Genomic DNA, 15,109 nt, shown 5'->3' with positions numbered 1-15,109 from the left:
GAAAAATCCTATGCCTGTTCATTTATAAGCAAGTTACATTGTTTTCAGTGAGGCATGCTTCTTGGTTGATGTTCTTAGGATTATAGACTTACAGTTTATTCTTATTCAAGTCCCATTGAGTTTAATTAAACTTCTAGTCAAGTATGTGTACAATTGCTGCCTAAACCACGAATCTTCAGTGCTAGGGTTCAAAAGTCTCCTTCCGTTACTACTTCTGGAATGATGATGCAGCATTTAAACACTCTGTTTACTATTTTACTAATTTCAGTTACAGTATCTTTTTTATTATAAAAATGTTTCAAAATGCCTGAGCTGAATGTAAACATCCATGTTAAGGCTACTAATGTAACCTCTTTGGTAAATCAATGACTCTACTGGACGTTATTATGACATTGGATGATTAATAGATGGGCAGCCTTAGACACCTGTCAAATTGGGCCATGAGGGAGGAAAAATCTAGCCCTTTGACCAGATCCAGTTCTCCACCCTCAATATAAGTGTCTACATTTTCATAGAGCAAAATGTAGGTTGGTAGCACGGGTATAGTTTTTAGATAGTGCTTCTATGCTGTATGACAGATCTATTTAATTACAAATCAATACTTTTTTAACCACTATAGTATGTGTTCTTATACAGAAAATACTCTTAATGAAACTGACTTCAGTAGGCCACTGATTTATGTTAGTAACCCTTGATTGCCTTTCTCCTATATTAGAGCATAAGAAAGGATGGGATTCTTGATTTGTGTATTGAAATATTTGGAGAATGTACCTGGGATAGATACCTAGGATTCACAATGTGGCTGTAGCTCTAGGGCATGTACCCACTGTGTGTTTGGAGACTTGTCTCCCTGTCACTTCTTCCATATTTATTGCAACAAACACCAATGTACCTGTAGTGCAGGGGAAAGTTTGAAATTGCTCTAGGCAAAGAGTAGACAGTTTATGAAATGACTTTGTAGTCCTTTCAAAAAGAAATAAAAAGGCATGGCTCTGGAAAATACTGACAATACCCAACACAGGTGTGGTTTCTAATGCATCACTGCCTTTATTTTATTACTAAGAAGTACTGTTCAGATCCCTGTAAAAGGAACTAAAACTTATATTGTTATAAAAACCTGTCTTTGGTAAGGTTGTACTTTGCTTTTCTGTTACAATGGAGTTTGCTTCATTATCCTAATTTGAATCCTACAATATTGTCCAGGGACTATAATTAAAGAAGATTTCCTACATTTTGTCCAGGCCTAGGGCTTGTGTCTAGATTTAGTATAAGAAAACCCCCCAGTTTCTTACAGCATTATAAAGCATAATAATAATAATAATTTTATGAAATCTTGGATTCTGATGCACAGCATGGTGATTTTTGCAATTATGAAATGAATGAGACTCTGATTTATAACAAGCAGTTGGTGAAGTACTGCAAGGAAAAAAACCATGCCATCATTTTTTCCCCCAAATTCCCCCACCCCTGCCCCCCATAATAACATTGCATGGAGTTGGTTGCTGATTGCAACCTATTTCTCAGAGATCACTAATAAACTAAAAACAGATTAAAATATGCACCAGCATTCTCAGTATCTGGGTAGACTTATCTAAACAAAAATGTTTTGTACAAAGAGTACAGTGAAGGTGCATGCCTGATACCAATAGCCAAGGAGTTCCAAAGTGGATACTATATGACACCTGTAACTATGCCAGTTTTGCAAATTGAAGCTGCTGAGTAGGTGTATATGGAGTAAGGAGATCTTGCAGGTAAACTGGCCCCAAGTTGTTAAGGGCTTTATATACTAGCAGGAACACCTTGAACTTGGCCTGGTAGCAAATTGGCAACTGGTGCAGCTCTCTGAACACAGGTGCTATATGCTGACAGGTCTCATTCCTGCTGCAGTGTTCTGCTTTAGCTGCAGCTTCTGGATCAAGAACATGGGAAACCCCACATTGAGTCTTGAAATTACCAATCCTTTTAACTTGGTTGGGGCTTGACTTTCCCGGTCTAAGAATGGTTGTAGCTGTTGAACCATTTGCAGGTACTAGCCACTGAGGCATCCTGAGCTTCCAGTGGCAGAATATATAGTAGCCTAAGAGAGTAGGATGAACTCTATTTTAGTTAAGTCTTCCTTCTCATTTAGATTAATGCCTTTATTTATGAGCTACTGTCTAATTCAGTTGCTGTCTGAGATTCTGTTCTGAGATTCTTTTAACTGTGTGTTTTAACCTTGCAGTCCAAGACCAACAAAGTTTACAGAGCGTCCAAGACCTGGAGTCCAAATGATCTGCTCTTCTTTTAGTGCCGGTAAAGTGCTCCTCCCCTCAAACCCCGTTTTAGTGACATATTCATAACTTTTAAAAATGTAGCAGTAGAATTTGCTAAGTAGCATCCTGATGCTGAGTTCTAGATGTCTGAATTGTAAACAGTAAGCAAGGGATTTGTTGAATCTTGTAAGGAGAGCAGTGTCTGAGAAAGACTTGTGATTCCCCATTAAGTAGCAACGTTCTTAAATGATACATAAATGATATTCTGTACCTTTATCCTCTTCTGCCTTTGAAAGCTTAATTGCTAAAATATGTGCTCAGGTGAAGTATCTAATAATTGTGTCTAGAAACATTGAATCTCAATTTAGATTTGGATAGTGCTTGAGTGAAAGTACTATTGTTTTGGTGTTAAGATTTTTTTTGGCCATGTCCATAATGGTCAGTACACTGGAGCAGAGATTGGGAAGTGAGATGGAAGATTTTCAAATTGAAAACTAGAATATGATGATGATTGATGATGATGATACTTTTTGTTTTCTTTAGGTGGAATGTTTCTGGCCACTGGAAGTACAGATCACATCATTAGGGTTTATTACTTTGGATCAGGTCAGCCAGAGAAGATATCAGAGTTGGAGTTTCATACTGTAAATACCTCCTCAAAATTGCTTAGCTATTTGTTTGAAGTGCTTTGGCATCTGGTAGTCATGATGTTAATTTTTTTCTTGTTCACACAGGACAAAGTGGACAGCATTCAGTTTTCTAACACTAGTAATCGGTAAGCAACATAACCATTTGTGTATATCAGGTACCCCCAAACTCATCCCTCCCGATGTTTTGAGACTACAGTTCCCATCATCCCTGACCACTGGTCCTGTTAGCTAGGGATGATGGCAGTTGTAGTCCCAAAACATCTGGAGGGCTGAGTTTGGGGATGCCTGGTGTATATCATAAGGGATGCCTGTCAAATCTGACCCCTATGGAACCAAAATCATTTCCCACCCATGGCCTAAGGATTTGGCAAGCCGAAAGGGTGTGTGTGCTGGTGAGCATGGGGAGAATGGTTTTGATAAGGAGTAACAGGAGGAGATGGTTTTGGCAGGGTGATTGAGGGTAGATAGGTGGGTGTGGCAAACAAAGTGAGCAGGTGCAGCAGCCCTTAGATGATAAAATAATAAATAAATAATTTTTTTTAATTTATACCCTGCCCTTCCCTGCCAAACCAGAATCAGGGCGGCTAACACCAACAAAATCACAACAAAAACATAAAACAATTCATTAAAATACAGATTAAAATACAATTTAAAATTTAATTTAGACTGCAGCCTCATTTTTAAGTAGCCCACCAATCACACCAAAAGAAATATATACTGGGGAGGGAAAAATGCTTTAAAAATATTTGCTCCATCTCCATGTGAGGTTTTTTTTAAAAGCTCTTTTGCATAATCCTGACCTTGTGTTCTGCAGGCTTGTGTTCTGCCTCTATTTGCTTCCTCTCTTCCAGCTGCGTTATCCAGCAATTCTTTCTCCTTAGTGCCTTTTTTGCTCAGTGCCTGACCATTACCTGTGCTGCCTGAATCCAATGGCCGCTGTAGTCCAACAGTGTCTAGAGGGCACCAGCATTGGCTTTCCCTGCTTCAGATTATATAGGTTGGAAGCTTTGGCATTGGGCTCAGGTTGTTGGTTAATAAAAGTTGGGCTGCAATCCTAAGCACATTTCCCTGGGAGTAAGTCCCAGTAAATCCATTGGACTTTACTGAGCATTGGTCTACTTCTGAGTAGGCATGTATAGGATTGTGGTATTGTTTTCATTACACAGCGCTTTGTTTATGTCCTGCAGATTCCATCTAAAGCTGTTAGTCAAGAATTCAAGAAACCATAAATAGACTAGTGCACTTAAAAGTATTACTTGATTGCAATATGATCTTTTGTGAAATCTGTAGAGAAAGCATTGCAAAAAATGTTTTGCTTGTGAAAGAAAATAAAAGGCATTTTTCTCTTTGTTAGATTTGTCAGTGGAAGTCGTGATGGCACAGCACGCATCTGGATGTTCAAGAGAAGGGAGTGGAAGAGTATTTTGTTAGATATGGCTACTCGTCCTGCAGGGTAAGCCATTTTGATCTTATTTATGTTTAAGTATCATCTACTGTAGTAATGGGTTCAGGGGTACCCAGCGTTATGCAGATGTTTTGTGTGCAGAAATTCCCAGGCTCAATCCTCTCATCCCCATTTAGAAGGAATGAGCTATTTTCATCCTTGCATGCAGTGAGGGAAAAAAAAGTATTTGATCTCCTGCTAAATTTGCCCATTTTCCCTCTGATGAAGAAGACAAAAGTCAGAGATTGATGTGCAAGCCCTTCTGTGCTAGCATAAGTCATTGAGCACACTTCTGCTAGTAGGTCCACTTAGTTGAATCTTGCCTTACAAATTGCACTCCTCTGGTACCTAACACTTTTTCATTTGAAGTTAGTATTCTCTCTTAGACTGTTTTTGGGTGGTTGAATGCGTAACATTAGTTTGGTATTGAAATCGGCCCAGCTGAAAAAAGTGGCTTCTACATGCTTTCTAAGTATATAGAAGTGCAGAGGTTTGTAAAAAGGAAAGCAAGCAAACATAAAACCCTAGGGCTGACAAGAATAATGAAATTCCAGAATACAGATGGCAGCTGAACCTGTAGAGAGGGAGGAGATAGAGTCTAAAAAACCCAGAATCAGGTAGACTGTGCAGCTGTCAGTTAAGTATGTGGTTAGGAGTAGCTGAGGCATGAAATATTTAGGAGTCAGTTGGAAACAAAACAGGAAAGGAAGGGCAGGGGAGAAAGGACAAGTGATGTGCACTGCTGCCACTTAGAAATAAGTGAGGGCTCCATCCATACCACAGTGGTAGGGATTGTTGACAAATGTTCTGATTCAACTAAGAATGTAAAAGGAATGAAGAATGAATATTGTTGGATAATAAATAACAAAATGAAAGATTAAAAAAAATTATTAAAAGATGATCCAAAAAGAACTCCCTTAAGAAAATAAAGTCTTTTTGTCTTAAGACAGTCTTTAAAAGAATCTTTTAAAAAAATTTTAAAATAATTCCAGTAGCACCTTAAAGACCAACTAAGTATAAGCTTTCTTTTCATGTGTATACACACTTCTTCAGATACTCTGAAGCAGAGGTCGCTACAACCTTTTAACTGTTGATGACTGTTAATGATAGCAATTGGTTCCACAGGGAAGGGGAAGGGATTCTTAAAGGGATATATGACCAAAATTAGCTTTAGCATGTATAATGGGACATGAATCCAATATCTCTGTTCAGACCAGGTATCTCCATAGTTTTTAGTTTGGCAATGAGTTGTAACTCAGCAACTTCTCTTTCAAGTGTATTTCTAAAATTCTTTTGCAATAAGACAGCTACTTTAAGATCTTATATAGAATGTCCTGGGAGATTGAAGTGTTGGATAAGTTAGTAGAATGTTGGATTTTTTGCATATATGATCATTGGAATGCTAGTTCTCAGGATAATTTCTAGTCACCTGTGTTTTTTTAATGTTCAACTTTATTGTGCAGTCTCTTTGGATCTATTACCTAGTGCCTGAGTGAAAGTATCATGACAACTTTCAAGTTGACCAAATCTCTAAAAATAATCTTTACACTCCTGAAACTCTTTTGACAGTTTTTGATTAATGTTTTTATATGCTATTTTGTTCATTAATTGTAGACAAACTTTACAAGGAGTAGAAGACAAAATCACAAAACTGAAAGTTACAATGGTGGCTTGGGACCGTCATGACAACTCTGTTATTACTGCAGTTAATAACATGACTTTGAAAGTCTGGAACTCTTTTACTGGGCAACTTATTCATGTCCTTATGGTAAGGAAAATAAAGTAACATTCCTCTTTCTATAGGATTGTCGTGCCTTCCTACTGAAATTCTTCTGTTACATTTTTAAAAAAAATGTTTCAGATAGTTTAAAATATTGATCATGCAAGATAGGAGAATAAATTTTTGGAGGGTGGAAGTGTTGGAAATAAGGTGATACTCAAAAAATTAGGGGTTTTCATCAGCTGTACGCCACAATCATCACAATTATGACAAATAAAGGCTTGACATCTCTCGCTTTGCATGTCATGAGTCTATGTCATATGTTAGTTTCACCTTTTAAGTTGAATTCCTGAAATAAATGAACTTTTCCACAATATTCTAATTTTTTGAGTATCACCTGTATTATAGAACCTACTGGGCTGGTTTGCACATAATACTAAATTAGTTGCTGATAAGATTCCTGTTTTTTACATAACGCTAAATCAGGATTCTTTGAAATGGAAAGTAATGGAAAGTAATACAATGTCATTGTATGGGATTTGGCTAAGGGAATGCTTGGAACTTACTACATGTTAAATAATTGGATTTAACATGTTCAGTTGAGTTAATTTGTTTTCTATTCTTTTTTAAAAATCAGGGTCACGAGGATGAGGTATTTGTACTTGAGAGTCACCCTTTCGATCCTCGAGTTCTCTTCTCTGCTGGCCATGATGGAAATGTCATAGTATGGGATTTGACAAAGGGAGTAAAGATCCGATCTTACTTCAACATGGTAAATAATTTGGTTACTTATATTAAAAAGGATGTTATAGAAGCTCATTTTGCCTTTTATAATTGAAATCAAGTATGTGGTATGTACCGTATTTTTCTGTGTATATACTGGGGCCATCTCTCCCCCCCCCATTTTCTTGAATCAGAGTCCCCAAAAATAAGGGGCGTCTTATGCATGGGGGCGTCTTATAGACGAAAAAATACGGTACTACTATAGATGCATACATAGTACAGACAGATTAGTAATGTGAACACTGGTATGCTGATACTTGACATTTTTCTAGCCTTATTAATGTATGTACATTGGATAGGTGATTTAAAAACTAATTGCTGCTTAGTCAAGTTAAATCTGAAACCAAGAATATGGTGTAATCCACCTTATTCATTATCACAGTTACATCTCAACTGGAGCACCTATTCATCACTAGAGGAATACATTTGTGTAAAGTTTAGATTCCCCCCCCCCCCCCAGTCAGCATTGTTTGATGATGTTGTGCCAGCCCATCACTAGTCTGTCCAAATCTGGTCCATAGTTGGATCAGGTTTGGGCAAACTTAAGTAATTTAGGAACACCTTGAAAATGACTTGAAAGATTCGATTAAATGTCTTTTATAGAAAGAGAATGAAGAACATTATCCCCTGGTGGAGTTCATAGAGGTTTAGGGGCTGTATTGCTGGTGATGATCACATGTAACAGCACAACTGTGCAGACTGATGTTGGTGACATGGTGCTATATCTAGATCATTAAGGAGAAATTAAACCAGCGTTTCTGAGTTGAGGTGTAACAGGAAACATTTGCTATGATATTGGAAGTCAGGAGTGCAAAGAGGAGGGAGCCACAGCTTATTTTCCTGTTATCATTAAGTAAACTGGGCCTCTGCCCAATCTTGGAAATGGAAATGTAGTGTACAAGATAGCATGTTGAAATGAGTTGGTCTCATGTCATTCATTGCATTCAGGCATACCAAGAAGGTACATACAGTTGTACCTTGGAAGTTGAATGGAATCCATTCTGGAAGTTGGTTCGACTTCCAAAGCACGGCTTATGATTGGCTAGAGGAAGCTCCTGCAGCCAATCAGAAGCCACGGAAGCCCTGTTGGACATTTAGCTTCCAAAAATAGTTCGCAATCCAGAACAGTCCCTTCTGGGTTTGTGGCGTTTGGGAGCCAAAATGTTTGAGAACTAAGCTGTTTGAAAACCAAAGTATGACTGTACCAGATGAACAAAGAAGCTCACCAAGATAATTACCTGCTCAATGGACCAAGATACAAATGAGCCTTTTGGCCATGCTCACGTGCTCTTCCCTTCTTGCTGTGCCTGAATGCAAAACAAACACTAACATAGTTTTCCTGTCTGCACAACTGGGAAATGGTGGTTTACCAGCTTTTAGAACAAACCGGATCATAAACCAAATTCACAACTGGTTTTAAATCCTGGCTTCTCTGAAACTGGAGTCATAGTTTCCCAGTTCAGACAAAGCAAGAAGCAATTATTGTTTAGGTATTTCCTGGTTTAATTATGGCTTGCATGAAGGGGCTGTGTACACTGACAAAGGGGTTGTTGATACCTTCATTTATTTAGCAGAAGTATCATCATCTGAATGTGGCTGTGGTCCAGTTGCCTGGAACAGTTATTCTTTGCCAATAGCTATTTATAAATTTGCTGTATGAAGGAATTGGGACCACTTCCTTTATCCCTTGTAAAAGGAACATTATTTGTATACAGTTGCTGCTTTGAACATGACAATTAAGGGGAATTCTTCTCATGCTAATATTGCTCATTTCTAAACTCTATGGTGAAATCCAACTTTAAAAGAGCACTTGAGATTTATTGAAATGTTATAATTGAATTCTTTTTGCCTAGACTCTCTTTGGATAGTATGATACTATCTACTAATTCAGAGCAAATGGGTTCTTGTAAACTGTAAATCAAGCAGAGATTAAGGTTTGTGATACTCGTGATTATTCCACATCTCATGCTCATTCAGTAAATCCCTTGCATTTTTCAGTTGTTGTCTCTTGCTGAAGATAGTGCTATATAAAAGGAATAGATAAAACTGAGCCAGTGCAAACCAATGAGTTGCCTCATGATCTTTTAGGGTGCTTCTGTTAGTAGTTGTGGTTAGCACACACCATTTTGCTGTTAAGTGTAGCAGACGGCTATCCAGGTTGTTGAAAATTTAGTCTTAATTTTAAAATTAAGTATTTCACATCTGTACTGCTGTTCAGTACTTCCAGCACACCTTTTCAGCATCTGCCACTTTTCCAACCCTAAGCCTGCACTATTAATTAGATTGCCCTTATTGGGGATTAAATCCTGTTGAAATCAGGACTTTCTTTCAAGTAAACATGTATAGGATCAGGCTATGAATGTTGTGTTAAGAAAAACTAAACTGGTAGTCAGATGACTTTTCTAAGTAAACTAATTCTGTTTAACGAATTTGTAGACAAACTTATCTTATAGAACTGAATGTTTGAATAGCAACTGATGTGAGATACAAGGCTGTGTGCATCAAAGGCATTGTTAGCACAAATGCATTTTTGAGCTTGTGCTATGGAACTTCCTCCCTTCCCATGATACAAAGGGTCCAACCACCTTTCCCTTTGATATCAAAGACTAAAAATTGTGCCATAAGAGAGCTTGAGTTGATACAAAATTTATGTAGCTATCTTTAATAAAGGTTGCTTATCCTATTCAACAACCCCTTCTTTAACTCCTTTTAGGATAGAATAGTAAATGAATAGTAAATGGTTTTCTCCAACTCCTTGGTCCTGTTGTTTGGAAGTAAATTCTATTTGAATGAAATGGAATTTACTGTCACGTAATATGTTTATTACTATGACTTGTTTGCTGATCGAGAAGCACATCTAGAATTTTGAAGAGCATGGAGTTACACCATAATCTCTGGGCCCGCTATGCTGTATACACTAATCAAGAAAACCTCTGTACCTTATTTTCTCAATGAGAAATAGGACTATTTATCATTCTCTTCAGAGAATGCAAGGTTCAGCTAGCTCTTATTTGTGGAAAGGAACCCCATTTCCTTGCTTGCGTTGCCATGGTTAGGTGAAAGTGTTTTGCGCTTAAGTGCCACTAAAATTATTTTGCAACTGGGAATATTGGTAGAGTACATAGGGCATGAAAGTTCAGAGTGGTGATTGGTCACCTGTGCTTGGTTGACAGGTTTCAGGGAAAAACAAAAACCCATTTGTTCTGGATTAATGGAAGTGGAAAACCTGAAAATTATCAGGTAAATTCTTTTTAAAAATATTTGCAGTTCTTTATATGAGTTGCAATCAATCAAATACAGTGTTCAGGTTGAAAGTAAAAAGCAACTAGTTCAAATATCCTTATTGCAGTGGCACCAATTGGGCAAGTGCTTTAAATATGCAGAATTCATTGTGGTTTGCAAGAAGGGTCAAGAACTAATTTAGCACTTAGTCATGAGATGAGACCAAAGGGCAACTGTCAAATACTTTTGTTCCCATGTTGTAAACTAATTTTTATTGCAGCTTTTAATGATAGTTACATTAATAGCCTGATCCTAAACATGTTTACTCAGAAGTATCTTCAAATGAGACTCGCTTCCTAGCAATAGAATATTAGGATTACAGCTTTGTCTTTATTGAAAATATAGTGGAGGAAAATGTATATCCTCCTTAAGAATAACTATATGAAAGACAGGGTAAACTTATTTGAGTAAACTTATATTTTTTCTTAAAATGTCAGAAGGCAGGAAATGTAGTATTGTTTAATGAATGGTATATCTGACTTTGCTTACAAGTGATATAAAAAAATAAACTGCGCTGAATGTAATTTTCATCTAACAGCATATTTCCTTTTAAAAATAGGTTTGTCATGTGTTTGAAAATAATATGACAATTTTGGTTAGAAGTTTGTTGATATTGTGTGTTGTTGTATTTTAGATTGAAGGACAAGGACATGGGGCAGTGTTTGACTGCAAGTGTTCTCCTGATGGCCAGCATTTTGCCTGTACAGACTCTCACGGTCATCTTCTGATCTTTGGATTTGGCTCCAGTAGCAAATATGACAAGGTATCGTGCACAAAACAGCTTAAATTTGTTTCAGTTGTAGCTTTTGTACAGGATCTATAACATGGGTAGGCAAACTAAGGCCCGGGGACCAGATCTGGCCCAATCGCCTTCTAAATCCGGCCGCGGATGTGCAGGAATCAGCAAATGCATCTCTGGGTTATTTGTGGGGCTGCCTGGTGTTCTACATGAGTAGAATGTGTGCTTTTATTTAAAATGCATCTCTGGATTATTTGTGGGCATAGGAATTCATCATTAAAAAAAAATAGTCCAGCCCCCCACAGGGACTGAGGGCCCCTGCTGAAGAAGTTTGCTGACCCCTGATCTACAACTTATAATGGCCATCCAAACTGACTCTGGTTTATATCCACATACTCCTGCATTTACATAGGTAAAGGTAAAGGGACCCCTGACCATTAGGTCCAGTCGTGTACAACTCTGGGGTTGCGGCGCTCATCTCGCGTTACTGGCCAAGGGAGCCGGCGTACAGCTTCCGGGTCATGTGGTCAGCATGACTAAGCTGCTTCTGGTGAACCAGAGCAGCGCACGGAAATGCCATTTATCTTCCCACCGGAGCGGTACCTATTTATCTACTTGCACTTTGACGTGCTTTCGAACTGCTAGGTAGGCAGGAGCTGGGACCAAGCAACGGGAGCTCACCCTGTCGAGGGGATTCAAACCGCCAACCTTCTGATAAGCAAGCCCTAGGCTCTGGTTTAACCCACAGCGCCACCCGCATCCTGCATTTACATAGCTTTTCCTACTTCCTATTAAAAAGCTTTTCCTATTTGTACCTAAAGAACACAAGTGTTTCAGTAGCTGCTAGTGCTTTATGTTTCTTTTGAAGTTGACACTTAAAATGAAATACAAGTTTTGTATATAATTTAAAATTTGATTTATTTTCAGATAGCAGATCAGATGTTCTTTCACAGTGATACCGGCCTCTCATTCCGTGATGCCAACAACTTTGTGTTGGATGAACAGACACAACAAGCACCACACCTCATGCCTCCACCATTTTTAGTCGATGTGATGGTAACCCCTCATCCATCAAGATACCAGAGATTAGTTCCAGGACGTGAAAACTGTAGAGAGGAGCAACTTATTCCCCAGATGGGGGTAACTTCTTCAGGTATCAACAACTTCAACTTGGCATGGGCCTTTGAAATTTTATTTGAGTATGCAGTATTCAACAGGATATAAATTCACAGAGTGGTGTGCATATGGGAAAAGCAATGAGATAATGTTAATTTCCCACCCAGCATTATTTTCTGCTCTCTTAATGATCACTAATAAAGAGGCAATTTCACATTCATAACCTCCAACTACCTTTAATGCAAAGGGGAATCACTTGCTAATATTCCAATACATCTAATACTTATTGAGAAACTGTGGCTCATCTGAAGAACTAATTCAAATTCTGCTTTTCATAGGACTGAATCAGGTTTGAGTCAGCAAGTTAGCCCCTTGGGACAGCATGATACAGAGACTTCAACAAGAGCAAGATCAAAGGCGAACAGGAGACGCTGGAACTAGCAACACTAACAGAGTTGGCAGGGGTAAAAAAAACCTCTTATTTAAATAGCCAAATAAGCAGAATCTGACTTGCCTCCATTCCATATATCACATTTGTGGAAAGGGGGCATTGAGCACAATAATAATGTATTCCATCACTTTCCAGTAATAAAATGCATTTGTTTATTTGCATTGTGATGTAATGTGGAATAAATTAATAAAAAGCAAACAAACAAATAAAATAAATGCATTTGTTTTTAAACCAAGGAACTTCATCAGATTGCAAACTAGCAGGAAAGCTTAAGGGAGTTACATAAGCTGTCTTCAGACATTAAAATAAGGAGTGGAGTGAGCTGCGAGGAGGGTAGTGGGGATGAGCACTCAAGTTTCATGCTGTGTTCCATTTTGGTTACACTCCATCTTGCGAAAGGTGACTGTTTGCAGCAGGGAGCCTTCTGCTCATGAAAGTTCCCCATGCATTTTAGATCCCTGGAAAATCAGAAGTTGCATTGTGTGGGGAGCTTCCTTGTACAAGAGTAATACAGAATAGTACAGGAGGTTCCCTGCTTCAGATTTTCACCCTCTAGAGGGGGCAGTAGAAGTAGGGTGCTAATTTCTGCTGGCTCCCTTCATGTGTTTACTTCAATCATTGTAACACCTGAAGAAGGCAATAGTGGCACGTATTTTACAGTTTACAGCCGTAATTAGTTGAATATAGTGGATTTACAGTAGTGCTTTATAAGGGTGGTTAATTCAGATTGCCAAGCTACCTAACTATATTTAGAAATTGTAGTTTTAATCTACCTGTAATTATCTTGCTTGGGAGCCTGAGTTGTATTTCTGTGAACAGAACAAATATTCTGTCTGTGGAAGGGGTTCAGTTTCAGCAAAGGCTCTTGGAGCTGGGAAGGTGATTTTTCCTGATTCTCTGCAGCTTTCAGTGCCACTTTTCACACTGTTCTGGGGGGTTCCCTAACTCTCTGGAGCCAACTTTTGAGCCAGACTGTGGGGAGATGGGGAAATTGTGATATCCCCCTTTCTGCCAGCAGTAACATGCTGTGACTGAGTTTGTTCACAGGAATTAGGTTCTAAGCCATTAATTTTATGTATCAGATTCCCTCAGAACTGTCTCTGAAAATATTGTTTTTCATTTCAAAGGCTCTGTAAACTCTACCTCTGAGGTACATTCACCACCAAATGTGGGGTTAAGACGCAGTGGACAAATTGAAGGAGTGCGGCAGATGCATAGCAATGCACCAAGAAGTGAGATAGCTACTGAGAGAGACCTAGTAGCATGGAGTCGAAGGGTTGTGGTGCCAGAGCTATCAACAGGAGTAGCTAGGTAAATACAAGTATCTTGGTATCAAGTTGCTAAGTTTGAATAGCTAGGCTTACAATTAACTTTGGAAGTTATTTGTACATATTCCATTTAAAAGCCCCACACTGGTATTAGTCTTCACAGAATGCTTTTGCTTTTCTTTAAATCCATATAACAAGTAGTGTTCCCAAATTTATTATGGGAGGAATGGCTGCAGATACAGAATCTCCTCTTTCACTTGCTCTTAGTGGTCACCTTTAAAACAAAAAAACTATCACGATGTTGGTTTCCGGAGAATCTGCACCATTAGGGTCCTGAACATCTAGCCTTGAATTAATCATTCTTTATCTTTTACAGTATCTATTCAGTGTAGCAGAAAGACATATTCTATGGTACTGTTAAAAGTTCATCTTTATGACACAGGGAAAAATCACTTGTTTTTAAAATATGGGTTAATTTTAAAATATGGGTTAATTCTGTGAGTCAGAAGTGGGTGTGCATTCCTTGGACTTAACATTTTAGAACTCTAAAATGTTCATTACAAAACTGTTCAGTTTTGTAAATATGAATAATTGTGTGTACAGATCTATCATCTTTTTCACCTTTTGAGGGGATCAAAAAATTTGGTATGCTGTTTTAAAACTGCAGAAGGAGTTGATTTATGTTGGCATAACTACTTTGGAGTCCTGCACTGTCAAACATGGAACATATTGAAGTGTGTGGGCACATGGCCTCTTCAGGAATTGGCATGGACCTTGTAATTTACCGTATGTAGAATTATACTGTAAAATACGTGCACATTAGTATCTAAATTTCTCTTTTGTAGTAGGCAGGAGGAATGGAGAACAGCAAAGGGAGAAGAAGAAATCAAGTTATACAGGTCAGAAGAGAAAAGAAAACACATTATCGCTCATGTTCCTAGAGAGAATAAAATACCATCTTTACCTAAGGTAAGCAGTGAACCATTGTCTCTAATGCAGTCCCTCATGAAGGGTGCAGCCCTAAAAAGAATTACTTGCAAGTAAGCCTCATTGCAATCAGTAGGCATTATTGCTGAGTAGACTCAAATATAATTGAGATAGAAGTCTGATATGAGGTAGAACAGGATTTCAGACATAGCAAGGCAGATCTTACGGAAAGCTGAAGGTATATGGGATAGTAGGGCATGGCTTTTTAGGGGGTGATTTATTTATTTATTTGCAAATTTCTTCTGTAAGGAGGGGGTCTTTAAAATATGCTTTTGGGTGTGAGGAATTCAAACCTGCTGTTATTTTTTTGATGAAGAAGCACATAAACTGCTTTTGGAAAACCAAATACAGTCATACCTCTGGATACGTCCGCTGCAGGTTGCGTTTGGCATGGGTTACGAACGCGCCGAACCCAGA

At 38.3% G+C, this 15,109-nt stretch overlaps 1 protein-coding gene across 1 annotated transcript in view; it reads left to right on the top strand.

Annotated features, from left to right (window-relative positions):
- PHIP (pleckstrin homology domain interacting protein) overlaps positions 1-15,109 on the top strand; it is a 63,787-nt gene that overhangs the window by 22,414 nt on the left and 26,264 nt on the right. The window contains 11 exon segments of the mRNA XM_033143281.1: positions 2,222-2,292; positions 2,796-2,896; positions 2,987-3,027; positions 4,257-4,355; positions 5,961-6,114; positions 6,704-6,838; positions 10,766-10,894; positions 11,798-12,023; positions 12,325-12,450; positions 13,565-13,748; positions 14,551-14,674. Coding sequence (XP_032999172.1) covers positions 2,222-2,292; positions 2,796-2,896; positions 2,987-3,027; positions 4,257-4,355; positions 5,961-6,114; positions 6,704-6,838; positions 10,766-10,894; positions 11,798-12,023; positions 12,325-12,450; positions 13,565-13,748; positions 14,551-14,674 — 1,390 coding nt within the window.

Source organism: Lacerta agilis, chromosome 3, assembly GCF_009819535.1.
Source record: "Lacerta agilis isolate rLacAgi1 chromosome 3, rLacAgi1.pri, whole genome shotgun sequence".
NCBI classification, from domain to species: Eukaryota; Metazoa; Chordata; class Lepidosauria; order Squamata; family Lacertidae; genus Lacerta; species Lacerta agilis.
The sequence above is the reverse complement of the archived record's forward strand: the minus strand, read 5'-3'. Positions and strand labels throughout refer to the sequence as shown.